This window comes from Centropristis striata, chromosome 23 (assembly GCF_030273125.1).
Source record: "Centropristis striata isolate RG_2023a ecotype Rhode Island chromosome 23, C.striata_1.0, whole genome shotgun sequence".
In the NCBI taxonomy this organism is placed as follows: Eukaryota; Metazoa; Chordata; class Actinopteri; order Perciformes; family Serranidae; genus Centropristis; species Centropristis striata.
The window spans coordinates 14116437-14136346 of record NC_081539.1 but is presented as its reverse complement, the minus strand read 5'-3'; the positions used below and the strand labels follow the sequence as shown (position 1 = coordinate 14136346).

The following is a 19910-nucleotide window of genomic DNA, read 5'->3' as shown; positions in this document are numbered from 1 at the left end:
ACCTCTATTAGTTACCCACATAAGTTCGCCAAATTTATGGAGGTGCCATGCTACAGTAAATCACTGGAGCACCCATTGAATTGTGTAGCAATATACAAACCCATAGTCCTCCCACACAGGTGTTATCAGTTATTTTGCCTCATCTAATGGCTGTGTGGGAATGTATCAACTGTGCATGATATCTGTCTGCTCTTTCTGGGTTTTTTGGGGATGTTATGGTGAGGAGGAGTAATCTTTGTAAACAGATATCTGCATATGAATGCAGAATCTGTAGGCAACATTAGAATATTTTGGTTCCATAAGCGCTCTGGGTTGTAGTCTGTGAAAAAAAGAGGCGTAATTCATTGGCCAAAATGCAATCTCTGAACCTGGTGCAGTTTAATATGGAGGTATCTGAAAATTGAGCAGACATGGATTCCTTACATCATCCATGATTCATCATTTTGGTCAAACCTAAATGTGATGGTTATTCACCTCGTGCTGCCCCACCATTTTTTCTCTCCTGGTTCTAACCCATTTGTATTTGTTCTTTTAGCTTTCATGTTTAGAGCTTTAAGACCCGTTCTGCCAGCGAGAGTAATCACAAAAACATTGTCAACATGTGCTTTAGTTTGCCGACCAGCTGGTCTCACACAGCCTGCAGCTCCTCACGGCTTATAAAATAACGTTGGTGCTAATTTCTAATAAGGCGTTATTTAGCTAAACTGATCACAAATGACAAATCGGAATCTAGATCGCCAATCCAGTATCAGTTTTAAATCCATTTAAAAATCCCTCAATTCCCTCAATCTGTTGCGACCAAGGTTGACTCATGTTTTCTCCACTACTCTATTACTGCTTCTTTTAGCTTTTTTTTGTTTTGCAGTCAATTATTTTCTTAAAATAGTTGCTGATCATGCCCCAGTATCAGCCATAAACACAAATATAAGACAAATCTCCTCCTGCTCCTCCTCCTTTTTAACATGCCAGAAGAATTCAAACATCGACTTTTCCTGTCTGCGCGTCATAAACCGTTTTGTCTGTTTTTACAGGGAAATGGACCTGGTGACGGGCCTCAATAATAACTAAGAAAGAAATCTTCTTGCTGTAGGGCTTGTTTGCTTATGTATGTCATGTACAGGTGCATCTCAATAAATTAGAATATCATAGAAAAGTTTATTTATGTTAGTAATTCAATTCAAAAGGTGGAAATAACACATTATATAGATCCATTACACACAAAATTTCTTCTAATTATAATGATTATGGCTTACATTTAATGACGACCTAAATTTAGTGTCTCAAAAAAATATATATTACAAAAGACCCATTTTAAAAAGTATGTTTAATATGAAAATGTTGGCTTCTAGAAAGTATGTCCATCTATATGCACTCAATACTTGGTTGGGGCTATTTGACTTGAACTACTGGAAATAGACTTTTCTATGATATTCTAATGTATTGATGGACACATCAGCATTAAAATGTTTCATAACAAGTTAAAAACTCCCTGTAATAAGTTTAACAGAACTAAAGTTTGCCATCATCGTGTTCCTGCTGGATGAATTTAGACTGTATTGTGACTCAGTTGAGATCAGAGCAGCTCCGCGCAGTAAACCCTCCTGTCTAGTAAAGAAGCCAACTAATATAAAGAGAATGAATCGATAAAGTCCTCTGTTGAGCCGGACCTAAATATACCCGGTTGCTTCCCCTGAAGCAATTATAAATCTCCCTGGTAGAGTGAATGTTTAGTAATGAAAAAGAGGACTAGGAGGGGCCTTTGAGGATTAATATTTTATATCAAATTAAGCTGAGCCCTCAGGTGTTCATCTACCTTCTTCGTGGGGTTGGATCCTCTTAAACTTGACCTCGGAGAGACCAGAACAGGAAATTAACCGGGTCTCCCACAGATTTGAGGGGTTAGTGGAGCTGCTGGAGATTAATAGAGGGTTCTGCCTGTGTTTGCGTCTATGTAAATGAAAGGCATCGCCCGTGTCTCCTTGTTTTTTTCCGCCGTGGCCCTGCGGACAGCATCCAGGCATTCAGTCATAATGACGGCGGCCGCCAGGGCTTAGACAGCTCGTTAAGTTTTTCAGTGGCTTCTAATCATCTCAGGTTCACAGCCTCGCGTCTCTCAGAGAGGAGGTAGGCAGCTTTGATCATCAGCTGTAATCTTTCACACACTCATGGACGCGCTTACACGCGTTCATGTAGGGACACAATCATTGTTTTTCGCTTTCTGGGGCTCATTTGTTGTTGCAGAACGGAGAAGCATTTCACAGTACAAACAGCCCCGTTTCCTTCTGTCGTTACTCAACACACACACACACACACACACACATTCCCTCACCTGCCTCACACACACTTTGTTGACATGAGAGGAGCCTTCATATTCAGAGGGCAGAAACAGTCGAGACTGAGCTGGAATCTTCCAGCCAGCAGTGAGCTGAATGGATTTAAAGACTTTCTTCTCTGATCTGAAGGAGCTTTAACTGAGGGAGACAGAGCAGGGACAGTGTGTCCACTTAAAGGAAAATATACACATAGACACTTTCAATATCGGTATATAATTGTATTTTTATTGTGTGTTATGTCTATTTCAGTTAGTGATGTGCAGCTAAAGAAACATTAGAATCTCTTACTGTGTCTCTCGTGTCTGTTGAAGCTACTTCCTGTGTAGAAACAGACTCTCATTTATTGATTTGTTTTTATATTTCATGCTGAAAAATAGTGAGTTTAGAAGGAAGTCAGACTGACATCCAGACGTGTAAATCACAAGTTTCTTCATAATCCGATATTTGATCAATTCTTTGGACAGCAATACGATATTTTCTGATATCACAAAGTCTGCCAAGATAAAGTTTTGATTTATTTTAATGGCCTGCGATCGATATGAGATGATATCAGATGCCCATTTAACACCATCAGTCCAAGTCAACTCACAAAAAGCAATTAAAATATGATTTGACATTTTATTATTGAGCTCTTCAGGACACCTAAATGAAAAACAATCTGTTTTTTTTAATAGGAAGAATTAATTTAAAGGAGGGATATCAAAATAAAGGTGTCATGTATCAATATTTCCACTCTGCATCGATATTGGATTGTTGATCTTTTGACTGATATATCGCTCGAGATCAATGTAGTGTTACACCCCAACTGACAACAAAAACTTGTTAATTATTGATGTTAATGTTAATTATTGATAATTTTATCTGCAAGCTGCTGCTAACGTTTGCTCAGCTTTTAAACTTCAACTGACTAAAATCCTTCACCAGGTAAAAATGTGACTTAAACTGGATGAATAGTTAATTTATAACAGCTTCTGTCAGACAACCACAACACTGACACATGATGATGGGTGGAAATGGACTGTTATTCGTTATCCGTTATTGATTAAACTACAAATTTCTCTATATTATTATGTAAGTACACAACTCAACAACATATACTACCACTCAAAAGTTTGGGGTCACTTAGAAATGTCCTTTTTTTTAAGATAAGCCCATTTCAATTGACATTGTTAATGTGATAAATGACCATTAAAGCTGGAAAACGGCTGATTTTTCTTATGAAATATCTATTATATATTGTCAGCAAACATCACTCCTGTGTTCCAGTGGCACATTGTGTTAATCCATTATAGTGTTGAAAGGCTGATTGATCATTAAAACACCTGAGCATTATGTTAGCACCGCTGAAACTGTTTTGTGCTGATTTGAGAAGCAATACAGTGATCCTTCCTCAAGCTAGTTGAGTATCTAGAGGTAAAGTTGGAGGTTCACAGGTTAAAATTATTATTTTTACCCTTGTCAATGTCTTTTCTATATTTTTAATTCATTTTGTAACTTGTTTCACGAATAAAACAGTTAATTTTTAATGCAAAACAACACAGACATTTTCTGGGTGACCCCAAACTTTTGAGCACTAGTGTATTTAAAATAGGTTTAGTAATTTTTAGACATTTAAATGAGGAACGTTTACGTATTATACCTTTAATTAGTGAGCTTTAGAGGTGGGCTTAGCTTCGGTTAGTTTAGCTTCGCCTAGCATGAAGCTAGCCTGAAACAGCTAGCCTGGCTCTGCATGCCAGCTGTTTCAGGCTAGCTTCATGCTAGGCGAAGCTAAGCTAACCGACTGCTGGCTCCAGTGGTATCATTCCTAACTCTCAACTAGAAAACCATTATTCCTGCAGTTTGACACTAGAGTTTGAAGGAAGGCCAGATATATGTCAGAACAAGGAAAACACCAATTGTTTTCATTTCCATAAATCAGGTTTCCATTTCTCTCCATCTGCCTCATTGTCTTTGCTTTGAGGTCAGTCTGTGTTTTGGTTAAGTGGTGCCGTAACGCGAGTTTCCAACAATAGATTCATCTCACCTCGACATGCAGGTTTATAAGAGCAGGCCTTAACAGCAGACACTCTGACGCCCTGGATGACTGTGACTCACTGTGTTCGCTATCAGATGAAACAGCCTCTCGGCTTCAGGTCACTGTGAGGTAGAGAAAGGCAAAGTTGGATCAAACTGTGGGAACAAGAAACTATCACTGAATTCAAGCCAAATCTCATCACCTTCAGGAAAGGCTTGTACCAGTCTAGACGTGTTGTCAGTAATGGCTTGTGGCTGTTTTTCATGTTATTGTGGTTTGTTACTGTATCTCCCAAACTGGAGCAGGTTTTTAACCTGGTTTTAGTTTCATGACAACAACTGATACTGGAGCCAACATGTAATGATTTAATTTGATACTAGAAAGCTTCAAATTACTATTAATGAATATCTGTTTTCATGTCAAACACTCATTACTGTTGATAAGTGTTTCAAATTAATTTTGGTGACTTCTTTATGGTTATGGGATGATAGACCAGTGGTGAAAAAACTATTCAGATCTCTTATTTAAATAAAAGTACTAAGACCACACTGTGAAATTACTCCACTACAAGAAAAAGTCCTGCATTCAAAATTAAAGTAAAAGTACAAAAGTATCAGCATCAAAATAATCAAAATAAAAGTACTCATTACGCTGAATGTCCCCTCTCCGATCTTTATATATTCCAATAAATATATAAGATTTTCCCACATCGGACAGCTTTTGGCTAACATTCTATCAAAATTTCACATTAACTACTAATATAAATGTGTTTCCAATTTAATTAAGTGGTGTGAAAATAGAGTCTAACTTCTTATCTTTCAGACTGTATATTGTTTTAACCGTGTACTTTAGCCTTAGGGTTTACCAGAGTCGGCAAAAGGAGGCTAACACCAGTGAATAAGCTGTGTGCTAACTGTTTCCCATGTCAGACACTTGGATCTCCTCGCTGTAAAACAATGTGGACTACTGAGTTTTTCGGGGGAAATTGGATGTTTCTGCGTAAGTCAAATAAATATCACCGTTATCAACCATCGTTATCAACACACCCGGACCATACTTCTGACCTTCACAATAAAATACAGTACAGTAAAAATAAAGATGTACTTTTAAGATCGTGGCCTGAGTGGCCTGCTTTCTCTCAGTTACTTTTGTATTGTACTTAGACATGTATATCTCCATGTACATAAACTAAATTTCACACGTAGATTGTTAAATATGTATAAATCAATTAAACCTACACTGGTGGTGGGCATCATATTCGAAATGACCGTGAAACACTGGAAAGTTTGCAGATGTGTTCGATCAGGGATGTAGTAAGTGCCGAACGGTGTCAGGTGTGGGATACAGTTACTATAAGGTTTAATAAAAATAAAAAAGGTGTAATCATTTTAAATTTATCATGTTTTTTATGTTAAATCTTGACCTGAAAAGTAACTAAAGTGGCCAGCTGAATGTAATGGAGTAAAAAGTACAATATTTGCCTGAAATGCAATGGAATAGAAGTGTAGAATTACATAAAATGGAAATACTCAAGTAAAGTACACGTACCTCAAATTTGTACTTTAGTACAGTACTTAAATAAATGTACTTAGTTACTTTCCACCACTGTGTTGAACCCATATGTATCCTTATCCGAAGATGATCTCAAACAAACTCCATTTGAGTCCAGGAAGTGCTCCTAACCAAACAATTTCTATTGCTGTATGTCCCTTTCACTTGTGAAGTAAAGTAGGCTTGTAGAAGACACTTCAGGCCTTGATCTGAAATTGAAACTTTTTCTACATATTGATAGCATATCATTGCACCCTGAACAGATGGTGGGGTTTCCTGTCTTGACTACCAAATGTGAATAAATATTGAAAAACAATAATTTCCACTGTGATTTTTCAATTTGAAGGAAACAAGAGCACTTTACTGCTCTCAGAAGAAAATTACGTTGGTGTAAATTAATGGCTTGATCGCTGTGAACATCTTGAGCTGCTCCCCAAAGTATCATTGCTGCTAAGTACTAATTACTGCCACAGAAAGCCCAATCTCCTCATTCATGTCAGTGAGAACACTGTATTGGCACAGCTCAAGTGCACACGCAGAGGGATCGGGGAAAACAAAACAGAAAAACAAACAAACCGCTGGGTCATTAAGCAAAAAAGGCTTCACTTTCAATGGAAGTGCACATTCCTTGAGTATTGCTTGCACTGTAAATGGCAAAGACAGTGGATAAAATTATTCAAAAAATGACCTTGATAACTTTGAAGAGTTGTAAATCCAGTCCATTCTGTACATAACACTGTTTTTTGACTACTGTGGAGTCTTTTGGGTTTTGATAAACCCCCCAAAATCTTGCTTGTATCACTCAAATTCACTTTGTTTTTGGTTGCAGAAGCTGAAAATGTAGTTGTCATTTTTAGTTATCGTATATTTTGACTATTTAAACATAAACATCTCAGATTCAACATAATTTAAACACGGTTTGGTGCATTAGACATACACTGAATTCAACAGAACAGTTTGCTGAAGAATAAGAAAGATAAGAAAAATCTCACAGCCTGCTTTGACGTACGTTTACTTCGACCTTCAGTGTTTGTCTCGCCTCGTGCTTCTGTTGAATGTTCAAACTTGAAGTGTGATGTGTCACTTATCAAGGTGTTTGTTGAATGTTCTTTGCAGTTTAACTTTTCATCCAACTCAAAGATGAAAAGAAAGAAAGAAAGACTGTGGTACTTCATCTCCCAAGACTTCACAATTTTTTTTTTGTTAGGTTTATCTGGTCCTTTTGTTAGTGAAATCATTTGTGATCACACTTTTCACTCCACAGTCAAATGCTTCGCCACTGTCGGGTCAATTCACCAATGCATGTGCAGCAGTTCCAGTTCTGACTTTAACCCTTTATCGGGCGTAGAACCACATTCGCACTTCAGCGGACATCCGAAATTGGGTCCCCCCGCTCTCCATGAGGTCGTAGGATCACGTGGACTTCTCCCAGTGAACATCAGGCTACGTCCCAGAAAGTGACACTGACCAATCAGTATAATAATAATAATAATAATAATACATTTATTGACCTTGACTTTCAGTGTAAAAATGAAAATAAAAAATCCTTGTTATATCATTTATATAACACTTGGGTTGAAATTTGTAATTTGCAAGGGCAATATTTAAATGGCACTTATACAAATTAAAAAAATGTATTTATATATTTTGGGGTGCACATGTTACTCTCCTTTGCCTGTGAGCCTGTAACGATTATTACAATATCGACTTATCGTATGATCAATAGACATGACTATGATAATTTTGGCTGACAGTGACTGTTGTGTTTACATGCAGGTGTGTTAACTTACCAACACTTTTGCCAAAATGATGTCCGACAAACATGAGAGTATTACCTACTATTATAAGATCTATAAGAATGAAAACAAACACTGAGACACATTTTACTGTAATCATTAGTCTGTTATTTTAATATGTTTCACATTGATTTCTGAATATTCCTAATAATCAAAAGTTAATTCCTCTTTAAAAGGGTGTATTTCCATTATAATCCTTTTATATTGGCATTATACCAATGGCATAAATTGGTCTTAAAATGATAATAATATTGTTTATTTCTGGGACAATCTTGCATCAGTTGCAATCGAATGCATTTTGTTGAGCCTTGCCTCCAGTAGAGACTCTTGCATATGTTTTTAAAAAGTGTTTTTTCTTGGGCTTGGTACACTGGCTCAGTCTGAGAAATCACCTGGAAACCCTGTCTGCATACCAAGCGAGCCAACACGAGGTCCTGACCTCTTTGAGAAACTGCTTTCGAGGTAGCTTACAGCTGTCAGGTGTCTCCGTTTTAAATCCGATCTTTGTAAGGAGCATAAACAAACCGCACGAACACATACGGCAGCCACTCGGATGATATATTGGACAGTGCGCTCTCTTTTTAAAACCCTGCATGATATTACAACACCACAAGGGAAGCCCAGAGAGACACATAACTCCTTATGTTCCCTCTGAAATAATGTGTACATTTGATGGTCTCGTTTTAGTGCCTGGCTGCCGCCTGCGTATCTACAGTCCCGTCCTGAGGATTTAACCAATGTCAGACATGTCAGATTGCCACTAAAAGCAGACAGCGTATTGGTGTTTGTGTAGCTCGCTTTGATGTAACGAGGGTGTGGTTTATGGTTGTAACTGGATGTCTGGGACTGCTCAGCTCAGGAGGCTCTTTGGGGGTTACATGCTCCGCTACATTCACTGTTTATTTGTGTATTTCTTAAGGGAGAGAATTCACACAGCGAGGCAGCAAGCAGCTCGTCTTGCTAATTTTCATTACTTCACTTTGATTCCCAGTGCTGCTTTTACCCTTACCACACTCCATATTCAGAACCTGCCGTGAATGCAAATTATTTTTTTCTCCTCCTTTGTTTTTTTTTGTCTCAGTTTGTCAAGTTTGTTTAAAGGTTCCCGGAGGATAATGTTTTTGGAAAGAGATGTTTACTTGTCTTTATGTTTTTCAGTGTTTAAACTCTGCTGCTCTGCAGATGAACCTGTAGTTGTTAAAATTTCCGTACGTGTCCAGTCTGCTTCGGTCTAACTGAGTTGTAGACTTTTCTTCAAATGAATAGAAAGAGGAAAGGTAGACAGTTTGAATAGCTTGTTATGTGCACTCTTTTTACCTCCTCGTCCTTGAACAACACTTTAAAATACAACAACATTCAGTTTGAACCCATCAGACAGCTTGCAAATCCACTTAATGGGATCTACAGCCAAAAAGGAAACACTTAAATCATACATCTGATGTTTGGATTCACCTCAGACTACTTTATTCTCTCCATATTTCTTTGTTGTTTGTTTTTTTCAAACAAGCCCATGCTGACTTATAAATATTTATTCACTTGGAAGGCCTCCTGGTTTTGATTTCTTACAAATTTTAAGAGTGATCGAGCACTTTGGAAACATTTTAGATGCCATCAGTGGTAATAAAGCATTTAATTATAGTCCAGATTCATAGCAGATGTCTTTACAGGTCTTCTGGGCTGTGAGGAACCTGACTCGGGTCAGACTGGGTCCAAACTTTATCACAATACTGGAATGTCTAACTTCAATACAATACCTTGAAAAATATCAGCATTCAGTACCATTTTCAATACAGCAGGGAAAAATTGAGATTTGCATAAGATTTTAGATTTTTATAAAAACAACGACAACGTTTCTTTCCATTGCTAGTAGCAGAGAACAGCTGTAAACACCAACAATAATTAATAGTTATGAAAACAATGTACTTCTTGAAAATGATCGCTCATTTAAAAGGCAGTAGTCGTGGAAGCTTTGCATCTGCCGTGTATAGGCCACAGATGTTTTTGCTGCAGTAAGCACGGCAGTTTCACATCAGCCTCCTGTAAAGTTGTTGTGAAAAAGTCAAGAGATGTGTTCAACCCTCTGGGACCACTTCCATTTACTACCCTTTAAGGTCATTAAGGACAAAAATGTCCACTTCCAAAAAAAATGCGATAAAAACTTTACAGATGAATATTTTTTTAAACTGGCATTTAAAGGGTTAAAATCCTCAAAATACTTGAATATTTGGTATTTTTGAGCAGGGTGGAAGTTGTTTAAGAGATTTAGGCAGAAAAAAGTACAAAAAAATAGGGCAGAATGAGCAGCTGGTACCTGTGTATCTAAACAGTGAAACCGTTTCAAGTATCAATATGTATCAAAAGTTTGATATTATTGACCACACTTACATGTCAAATACCAGATTTAAATAAATAATAATAATATAATAAATGTAGTTGTATTTATTGGTTCTTTAAGTGGTATGTTTTCCACTGGTCTGTTTTAGACCAGTGCAGAATGTCTCTAAATCATACTAAAGTAGCCACACTTCTATGAAAAGGAATCAGAAATTGGCTGGTGCTGCACAGACCAGTATGTGGTTTAATATCTTAAGTTTGAAAACACACACACATACACACACAACCAATACCATCAAGCTGCCGCAACTGGCAGGAGACGGAGCGGAACAATGAATAATGGATCACAGGCATTATCAGCTGATGAAGAGCTGCACACATGAGCAATGGCATCCTTTTAAAGCTCTTTCAAACAGGCCGCAGTCTGATTTAACTGTGTACTCTACTTTGTGTGTGTGTGTGTGTGTGTGTGTGTGTGTGTGTGCGTGCGCCGGATGGTGCTATCTTAGGAAAACGAGGGCTGGCTGACAAACAGTTTAATCCCAACATACTGGAGCATTTATTCAAAGCTCAAGTGTGCTTATGCATACATGAAATGTTATTTTCTCAGGAGCAAAGACATGGTTACAGTTGAAGGGATTACAGTTTTTTAGAGCGCTCTTCTTTTATTTTTCTGACAGGCATTTCTTAATCAGAGCTGTGACTCCATCTTCAGTACCTGTTTAAAGAAAAATCTCAAAACATCTTATTTTTCAAAGTCAAAACCCCCAGAATAATCCCATGAAGGCACCAGGGTCCCCCCTGTATTATAGAGCCATTCAGAAGTGAAAACAAGATATTTAGGTCTCAGTATAATGCAATATTGATGCTGTGGGCAGCTTCAGTAAAAGCCTCAGACAGAGATGGGAGGGAATCTTACTGAACAAATCTTTTCTTCAGTTTGTTTTTGTGCTCTTGAGACACAAAACAGCCTATTATTGGCAGCGAATGTTTGGTTTCCCCCATCGATATCTTGTTTCAATTTATGATGGACGGGTGAAAAATGGGACAGGAGTTCCCTCCTGAAGCTGAGTGGCGAGGTCACAGCCCTCCTCTGCTCGCCCTCGTTCATCATGTGGCCATCTATCTTCCATTAGACTCCTTTGAGCTCTTCGGTGCAGCTCAATCTCATCTCTATTTCTGTCATGTCTCTGAGGGTCAATTGGAACTTAGCCCACCAGAGATGTGTATGTGTGACTCCTTGTATGCTCTCACAATACAGTATGCATCCAAAATGCATGCAGAATACAAAAAAAATTTCTTTCTCATGTTTTTATTAAATACATTTAAAATGTATGGGTTTAAATTAGTAATTAAATACAGTTATTTTACAAAGCGTATTGTTGTTTTTAAATATTATTAAACAAATCTTTTCTAAATTAATATTAAATGCATTGCAAATGCTGGATTTTTAATGTAGATAATAATAATACTATTTCTACTACTACTACTACTAATAATAATAATAAATGAGTACAATAGCACTCAAATTTGACTTTTTAGTATTGCAACATTTTTAAAATGTGCCAAAAAATATAGATTTAAAACCTCTCTCTGGGGCACGGTGGTGCAGTTGGTAGCTCTCTCGCCTCACAGCTAGAAGGTCCTGGGTTCGATTCCCGCCAGAACGCTGTGGGCGTTGGAGGCGTGTCCCCACCTCCATGTCTCCAGTGCCCGTGGGGCTGGTCGATGTCGGCAAAGGGCCTTTCTGTGTGGAGTTTGCATGTTCTCCCTGTGTCCCTCGAGGTCCCTCACAAAAACATGCAATCATCCTGGTCGGTCGGGGCGCCTGATGGGAGGGAGAGGAACTGGTGGGAATAACGTGATCCTCCCACGCGCTACGTCCTACCGGGGAATCTGATTTCTTGTTGGGAGGGGTTTGCAATTTTGGTTTATTTGGATTTTACCAATCAGTTGTGAGTCACATCAGTCTGATGGTGCATTCACTTGCACCTAGGATAGGCTCATTTCCTGAGTTGGGAAGCTGTTCCTCTGACTTTTTTGTGTTCATGGGATTTAAATCATAATGTGGAAACAACATAGATTCATTTAAACAACATGTTTATTCCTTTTAACCACTAAAATGTAGTATTACCTGACCTTCTCTAGCTAATCTGGGTCACTATGTGAACAGCAACTAACACCTGTAACTCTGAATTACAAATTACATGTGAGTAAAAAATTGATATGCAATATGTGAATTAATAAAACATTTCTTACCCTCAACCCAACTGTTACTTTCCTCCTGGTGACATCAACTCTGCAAGCCGAGAACCAAACTTTTCTCCCACTTTCCAAGTTGTTGTTCCAACTTGAGGGGGTGTTGATGTGAATTTTCCCAGTCGGGAATTCATTTTTCCGATTATTCAGACACCGCATGAATGCAGGGTTAATCCTGCCTGCTCAGAAAAGAATGTCCCTAAAACCTGCATGAATAACTCAACATATCTGAAAAAGTTGTTTTTTTATTTTGCAATATAAGGATTGCATGAATTATAAATCCACTTGGGTGGAGATGGTTTCTGTTAAACTAACTTTAAAAAAAGTGTTTATTAGCTCCCAACAATGCTGAGAAAGTCTGTCCAAAAAAAGACCCAATGCAGTAGCAGAATTTGCACCATGTTTGTTTTTTCACACATTAATATCAAGTACCTCACTTCACCTTCTGGCTCTTTTTGGCACATTTGCATTGCAGGATTTAAAGAAACAGAGAGAGCCTCCCTCCCATCGAAACTCTCTCTATCATTGTGTATTTCTGTCTCAGTCTGCATGAGGAGGTTTCTCTGGCCGAGCACCCTGCTCTCTGTTTGCTCACAGCTTCATATCCTCTCGCACCCAGCTGTGACCCGGCCCACCTTCCCCTTCACAGGCCCCTCTCACCTCTGAGGAGCCTCTATCTCCCTCCATCCTTCTTCCTTACACCAAAAACATCTTGTGCTGATTAGGAGGAAACTTTATAGCCAAGCATTTGTGTCTACTCTTTTTTTACAAGTGCCCTTGTTTTCTATCCTGAAAGTAATGTGCTGACTAAGGCTGCCTGGAGGGGCCTTTCTCCCTGACATGATTTGTCTGCACTTTAAGCTGCGATGAAAGGCTTCTGGCAGTGTTTGTTTAAATCTACAAATTGATCAAAAGTAACACCACCTACATGGCTGAACTCCATCTGGAATTTTGATATTTATCAATCCCGCGGAGGCTTTGCTAAGCCTGAAACATTATCTCTCTGTCTAATATTCCAGGCTGAATATTGTGTAGCAGTATTAGATTATAACTCTCTGAGGGAAATATGAGTCCTTGAAGCAAAACGAGCTGAACAGGGAAGGATTGTGCTCTAATTAATGTTTGTCTCATGGCCTTTTGACAATCCAAGCGCGGTAGATCAGAATAAAACCGCCCATATATCAAAGTATGCTCAGAGCTGTGTGAGTGCATATTAGTGGGATCACAGCCAGGCGTAGTGTACACTCTCCTGACTCCCAAACCAGCAAAACATTAACTTTAACAATGTTTTAGATGAAAGGCACAGCTGTAAGGTATCTCATTAGACCCACAGGGAGAGAGACGAGCAATAGGAAGCTCATGACACGAGCATTCTTCCTAATTCTGTACAGGAAACAATAAAAGCAGACAGGCCGCTCCCGTGTGGCTTATAAAAGTCCACAAATGTTTCTCTTATTAAAGGCAATCCTGACTGTGCAGTCTGGTTTTAAGAGTGGAAGAAGTTGATTGGCTTCTGGGTATTTTTTAATGTGATTAGTCGACATTAAAACCTCTTTGTGTGCTGATTATGCCCGAATGAACAACCACAGAGTTGAATGAAAGGGCAAAGAGAATGCACACATAATGGGAATGATTGCATTGTCTTATAATCTAATTTAGCAGGTAATTTGTTGTGTGGCAAAATTAAAAAAAATACTAATTGATTTTCCGTTTGTGTTTTTTTGCCGGTTTAAATTGCAGCTAGCGCTCATTTAGATTGCTTTGAATTTGAATTGAGCTTACAGGATGTTTCTTTATAAATTTCTATTTATGTATTCTGTTCACTGTATGCTGAATAATAAGAGCGCAGACTGCATCCGCTTAATTCACAAAGCAACACAGCAATATCTACTCTACCCTTCAAGCCGCATTACATTCCTCTAAATAACTTTTGTTGCAGTCTTAATATTGAATGTAAACTCAGAGGGTACATTTTGTTTTTATTGCTTCCACAGGAGGACACAGATCACAACTACTACACATCAAAAACCTACAACCCGTCAGATCCGATGAGCAAAGACTTGTGGGTAGATATCGACCAGATGGACAAGGACAAAGTGAAGATTCACGGGATTCTGTCCAACACACACAGACAAGCAGCAGTAAGTCAACACACAGTGTGGGAGGAGATTTAAAAATGAGCGTTTAACCTGCTGACTCAGTTTGGTGTGAGGTGATGTTTTTTGGGGATGTCAGTCTTGAACATTTATCTTTAACCTTCCTGTTATTTTTGTTTCTCAGGAACAGTTTAATTATCCAAACGTGTCAGAAACCCCAAAAAATCTCAATAAACATTGTTTATATTTCATTAATAACTCCATTACTAATCATTTCAATCAATATTTAGTGGAATGGTGTTCTTTACCTCTCACAGACCATGGTTCAATGAGGATAATTCACTTGTTTTTCATAAAAATGCATGTTTCAACTTTTTTTTGTCTTTTTTTTTATATCATCAGAAAGACCTACATATAAAATACAATAGTTTTACATGACATTGAGCTTTTGAAAATGTTAGTTTACATTTTTAAATGTTTTCTTTATTGAGTGATGTTGATAAAGTACCACAAATCACCTTTTCTGTTCAGGGTCAGATTGACCCGACCAGTATCTATGTAATATATATATGAATATGTGAAATGAACCATTTTCATTTTATATGTTGATTACACTTATTAAGCCAAGCAGAAGAAGTTTCATCCAAAAAAATACTTTTAACTGTTTATTTTTTAGATTTTATACTTTGAAATGGATCAATCTGACCAATTTGACCAAAACCAAACCTAGTTAAACTGTTGCTTATTTTCGCTCAGCTGCAGTTTAAGATGCAACTTATGATTATTTTCATTAGCCCGTGTAATCTTTCTCAATTTATTGTTTGGTCCACAGCCTACTTTGCTAAGTACTTTGCATTTAACACATATTGCACATAGAAGAAAAATATATATATTGTAGAAAATATATTTTAGCATGTTAAATAGGTTAAATAGGTTGTTGCATGTAGTAGTATGAACATCAATGGATAAATATATTTAAATATATCAGTGGTATATGACATATATAATATAGAAAAAATACAGAAGACCTATTCAGAGTGTATCCAACTACTCCACATGCAAATTCCATTATTAATTATTTAAATCATAATGATTAGCCTTTGAGAGACTCCACTGTATCAAAGAAACTTACCGTATGAAGACGGCACAACTAGCAGAGGAGTTTGGAAAACGATTATAGTCGCCTAGAGAAACTTCAAGTTCCCAGCTTTCAGTTGATGTAAACAACTTCTATGTGGCATCTGCTGCTATTGACCTGCTATCTCCCCCTAAATGTCCCTTGTCCCATTTAAAATGGATCTATGTTAAGGAGGAGTGTGGAATGAAAGATGTTAGCAGCATTCCTCTGAATCACCTGACTGTAACTTAACACACACGTAGTTTAGCTTGTTTTATTTTGTTGTTTTCGGCCAAACACAGAAATGAGGTCCAAAGTCAGCTGATTTAATCTACTGCAAGTTCCAGTATAGCTGAGCTTGTTCTTAACTGCTGCTAATGCTGAGTGAAGCAGCAACAGCCCCCATTTGTCTCGTTCGAGTCAAGCTCTGAGTTGTTACAGCTCTTTCTTTAAACACCAATCTGTATTTGGAGATGTAATCCTCTGGCAAACACACACACTGTGACGTCAATCTTATCAGCTACTGGTGCCTACAAACCAGTTAGTTTGGCCAGAGATGTGGGCTCAAAGATCAACAGGAAGGATAAGAAGAAATACTCTGTATATATCTGCATACTGTACAGTCATCGAAAAAAATATTAGACCATTTTTTTCTTCAATTTCTTGTTCATTTTAATGCCTGGTACAACTAAAGGTACATTTATTTGGACAAATATAATGATAACAACAAAAATAGCTCATAAGGGTTTAATTCAAGAGCTGTTATCAAACTATTTTCCATGGTTTCCTTGGGAATAACCAAAAGGGCTAGATATCAGCTCTTCTCTTATGAGCTATTTCTGTTGTTATCATTATATGCGTCCAAACAAATGTACCTTTAGTTTTTACCATGCATTAAAAAGAACAAGAAGTTGAAGAAAACAAGGGTGGTCTCATATTTTTTTCCATGACTGTATGTGGTATATGGGTGTATTTGTAAGTAAATACAGCATGTAACCACAAAGACATGATATATTTTTACTGTAGTGCAGTATATTTGATCATGTTGCCATTAAAAACCTGGAGATATGGCTAAAGGAGATGTAAAGTATTCCATTAGGCATTCAAACCGTTAAAAATCCTCTCTGCAGTGAAGTTTAAAAGCTCCCCTCCCTCCACCTCTTCACAAGCAGGTGACCCATGTGAGGTGCATACTGATGAGGTCACACAAGGCAGCAGGAGACTGACTGGAGAGACGGAGCAGCGTGGCAGCAGGGCAGCCACAGACTCTGAAAAAAAGAAGAGGAGAAAGCCGGGCGAACAATAGCCAGCGAGGAGATAGAATAGAGTCCCAAATTGTGCATTCTGCTCCTCTACCTTCAGTCATGTAGTGATGGATTGAACCAAACAATCTGAGGCAAGCGATTCTTTGTAGCCAGGGAGCGGCCCGACTATGAGGCGCGGCTTTTATTCTAAATGTATAGGAAGGCTGTGGGAGGATTCTCTGAATTTAGCTTGAAAAAAATCAATAAGTGAATATCCCAATCCAGTGGCCAGCCGAGCAATGCAAAGTCAAAAAGGATATATGGAAATCTTGCCTGCATGATTTCACCGAGAGAAGAAGGGAAAACCATCTGCGCTGAAATGCAGCCGCCATGTCAGCACACTAAGATTTTAAACAAATAGAGTTTATTATGATGGCAGTTAAAGTCCTGAGAAACTGTATAAAAGTCTGAGTGCTGGAGCGGGATTGGAGAAAGCTTCCATGTTCTCTCCTGGCACCGCTGCCCGCCAGCGCTCTGGCTCTGAGAAGGAATTGGCCAATCAGGTCGTAAAACAAAACACAGCCGCAGAGGTCAACTCCATCACAGGATCGTAGGAAAGTTAAGCTCTGGATTGGCTATATAGTCTGCAGGATTCAGTGTGGTTTGCCACAGGATTACTCCCTCTGGTATAATCTAGGATCATGCATAATAGCTGCATGTTTACTGTGGACTGACTATCCATAACAGTTTCTGGCAGGGACACGATGTGACTGCAGCATATTCAGCTCAGGGATTAAAAAACCAACAGATAAACCATCACTTGTGGTAAAAAATACTTGAGAAGTTTGTTTTTCATTTGGTCCAAGAATAATTTTATATTCTAAGTTTTCTTGAAGCCCTTTTTTATTATGTGTTAATCACCATCTACTGGTTTGTAAATAATATGGAAGCTCATTTCTGCCAGGAGAAGAAAAAAACTGATGAAAGGTTAGGAGTGATACTAATGTTAAGTAAGAAATACTATATCTGAGATAATAAGCATAAATATATGAAAGAATGAGCCCAAATCTGAACATATCTAATAATATTTTTGTTGAAAACTCATAATTTTGACATAACAAGACTAAGAGTCAGGTTATACTCAGACAGAACCAATTTGTCCGACCATGTCGCAAATCAAATATGTTCATAGTTTTTCCGAACCACCACACTGGAGAAAAAAAGCTGTTTGTCCTTGAGTGGAGAGATGCAATATCATTTAAATATAGGGATATCGGCCACTCAGTTCGCATAAAATAAGACAGATTAAATAAACAGATATGGTTGTGTCAAGAATGAAAAAAGAGCTTGATAAAGATACTTTTTTTTTTTTTTAATACATTATTTTGACTTAGTCTCTCATATTTTTGACTTTCTGTGAGTATTTTATTCCTCCACAGCAATAACAGCTGTGGTTGTAGGTGTTGTGTTTTCAGGTTATCCATGTGTCAGTCCATCCCATTCTTGTAAATCTAATAACTCATCTGCAACATGCAACAACCTATATAACCTATTTAACATGCTAAAATGTGTCTATATCTTGAGCTGCTGTGACAAATACATTTTTCCCACTGCGGGATAAATAAAGTCATGTCTTATCTTATCTTATCTGGATTTTCTTTAAATTTTGCCCAAAGTCCATCAAAAACAATCTGATTAGAGTTTGCTGGGCAAAGGTCAACTTCAATGTGACCTTAAAAAACACGTTTTTGGCCTAACTCAAGAATTTCGATACTAATCACGACAAAATTTCTTACAGTTGTCTAATAGGATGAAATGATGAAGTGCTGACACTTTATATCGAAAAGGTCAAAGGTCAACTCTCCTATGACATCATAATGTTCTGTAAAAATACTTTTCTGGTCATTATTCAACACCATAACTCATAAACCAAAGGGAAGGTTGTGACTATATTTCACATCTAATCGTATACTGACTTGGTTTCCACCTTGAAACTTTATTAAATTCCTTGAAACTCTTCAATACATAAATTATATCAGTCTGGACAGCCGTGGATGTAAATCAACTGGTTGGCAGAGGCATTTTACCGCAACATGGTAATTCTAGTTATTATTGCCATTTGTACATTTTCCTGATTTATTTTTTTCCTTCTTAGCAAAAATGGTTTTCCATGTAATAAAGATTTATGGATACAGTATATATAGATATGTATTCAACCATAAATGCCATTAGAAATGCTGCTATTGCTTGACTCTTGTATGTCTGTACTTTATATTTGTTACTAAGAAATGACCAGTTATTTCCCCTCAAAGTAGAGACCTCTGTATTTTCTCTCCACATTTTCCCTCTGATCTAAATCCTCGTGTTGTTTTTAAGATGAGAACAGTCTCTGCTGTGATCCTCCTGCTGCCTCTATCTTTCTGACCCAGGTCATCTGTCTGTTTTTCCCCTCACAGAGAGTAAATCTGTCCTTCGATTTCCCTTTTTATGGACATTTCCTGCGTGAAATCACCGTGGCCACTGGTGGTAAGTGAGCACTGTTCTTGGACTCTGTCCTCTCTATAGTAGTTATTAGTGTTGTTATTGGATATACTGTATGTGCTTGGCATATTAGACTGTACACAGTCAGTTTTTATTGCTGTCGGGTTTGGGAGGGAATGTGGTACGGTTTATGAAAAATGAGTCTGGAGTACAGTGGCATTTATGAATTGGAGAAGAAAAAGAGTGTGTTTCTGGTACTTGGTGTACCTGAGTGAGCGTGGTGTGGCTACTGTACAAAGAGATCTCACGCTGAATTCAGAGAAAGAACAGAGTTATTTCTTCATATGATGTCTCTGGGAGGTCAGAAAGCCTCGTCTGGCACAAACCGCAGTACAAAACCGCCGCCGACACTCTGCCAACCAAGCAGTCAGCCTGATACAAGACCATTTACAGCTCTCACCTCCGCGGGGTAGTCTGCGAGAGACTCGTGGATAGGAAAACAAACCACTCCCAACACTCAGCACCACCAACTCCACACCAGACTTAACTGGAAGAGAAACCAGACTGATGGGTTTGGACTGGAAACAGGAGTCCCTGCGCCAAGTGGCCTAGCACACCCTGATAGATGAGGATAAGGAGGTGGGGGTATCAGGAGTGTGTGTGTGTGTGTGTGTGTGTGTGT

General features: G+C 38.1%; 1 protein-coding gene across 1 annotated transcript in view; it reads left to right on the top strand.

The window, feature by feature from the left end:
* Positions 1-19910, top strand: part of plxdc2b (plexin domain containing 2b) — a 126764-nt gene that overhangs the window by 51248 nt on the left and 55606 nt on the right. Inside the window, exons 3-4 of the mRNA XM_059326872.1 lie at positions 14285-14431; positions 19204-19273. Coding sequence (XP_059182855.1) covers positions 14285-14431; positions 19204-19273 — 217 coding nt within the window. The remainder of the gene's footprint in view (positions 1-14284; positions 14432-19203; positions 19274-19910) is intronic.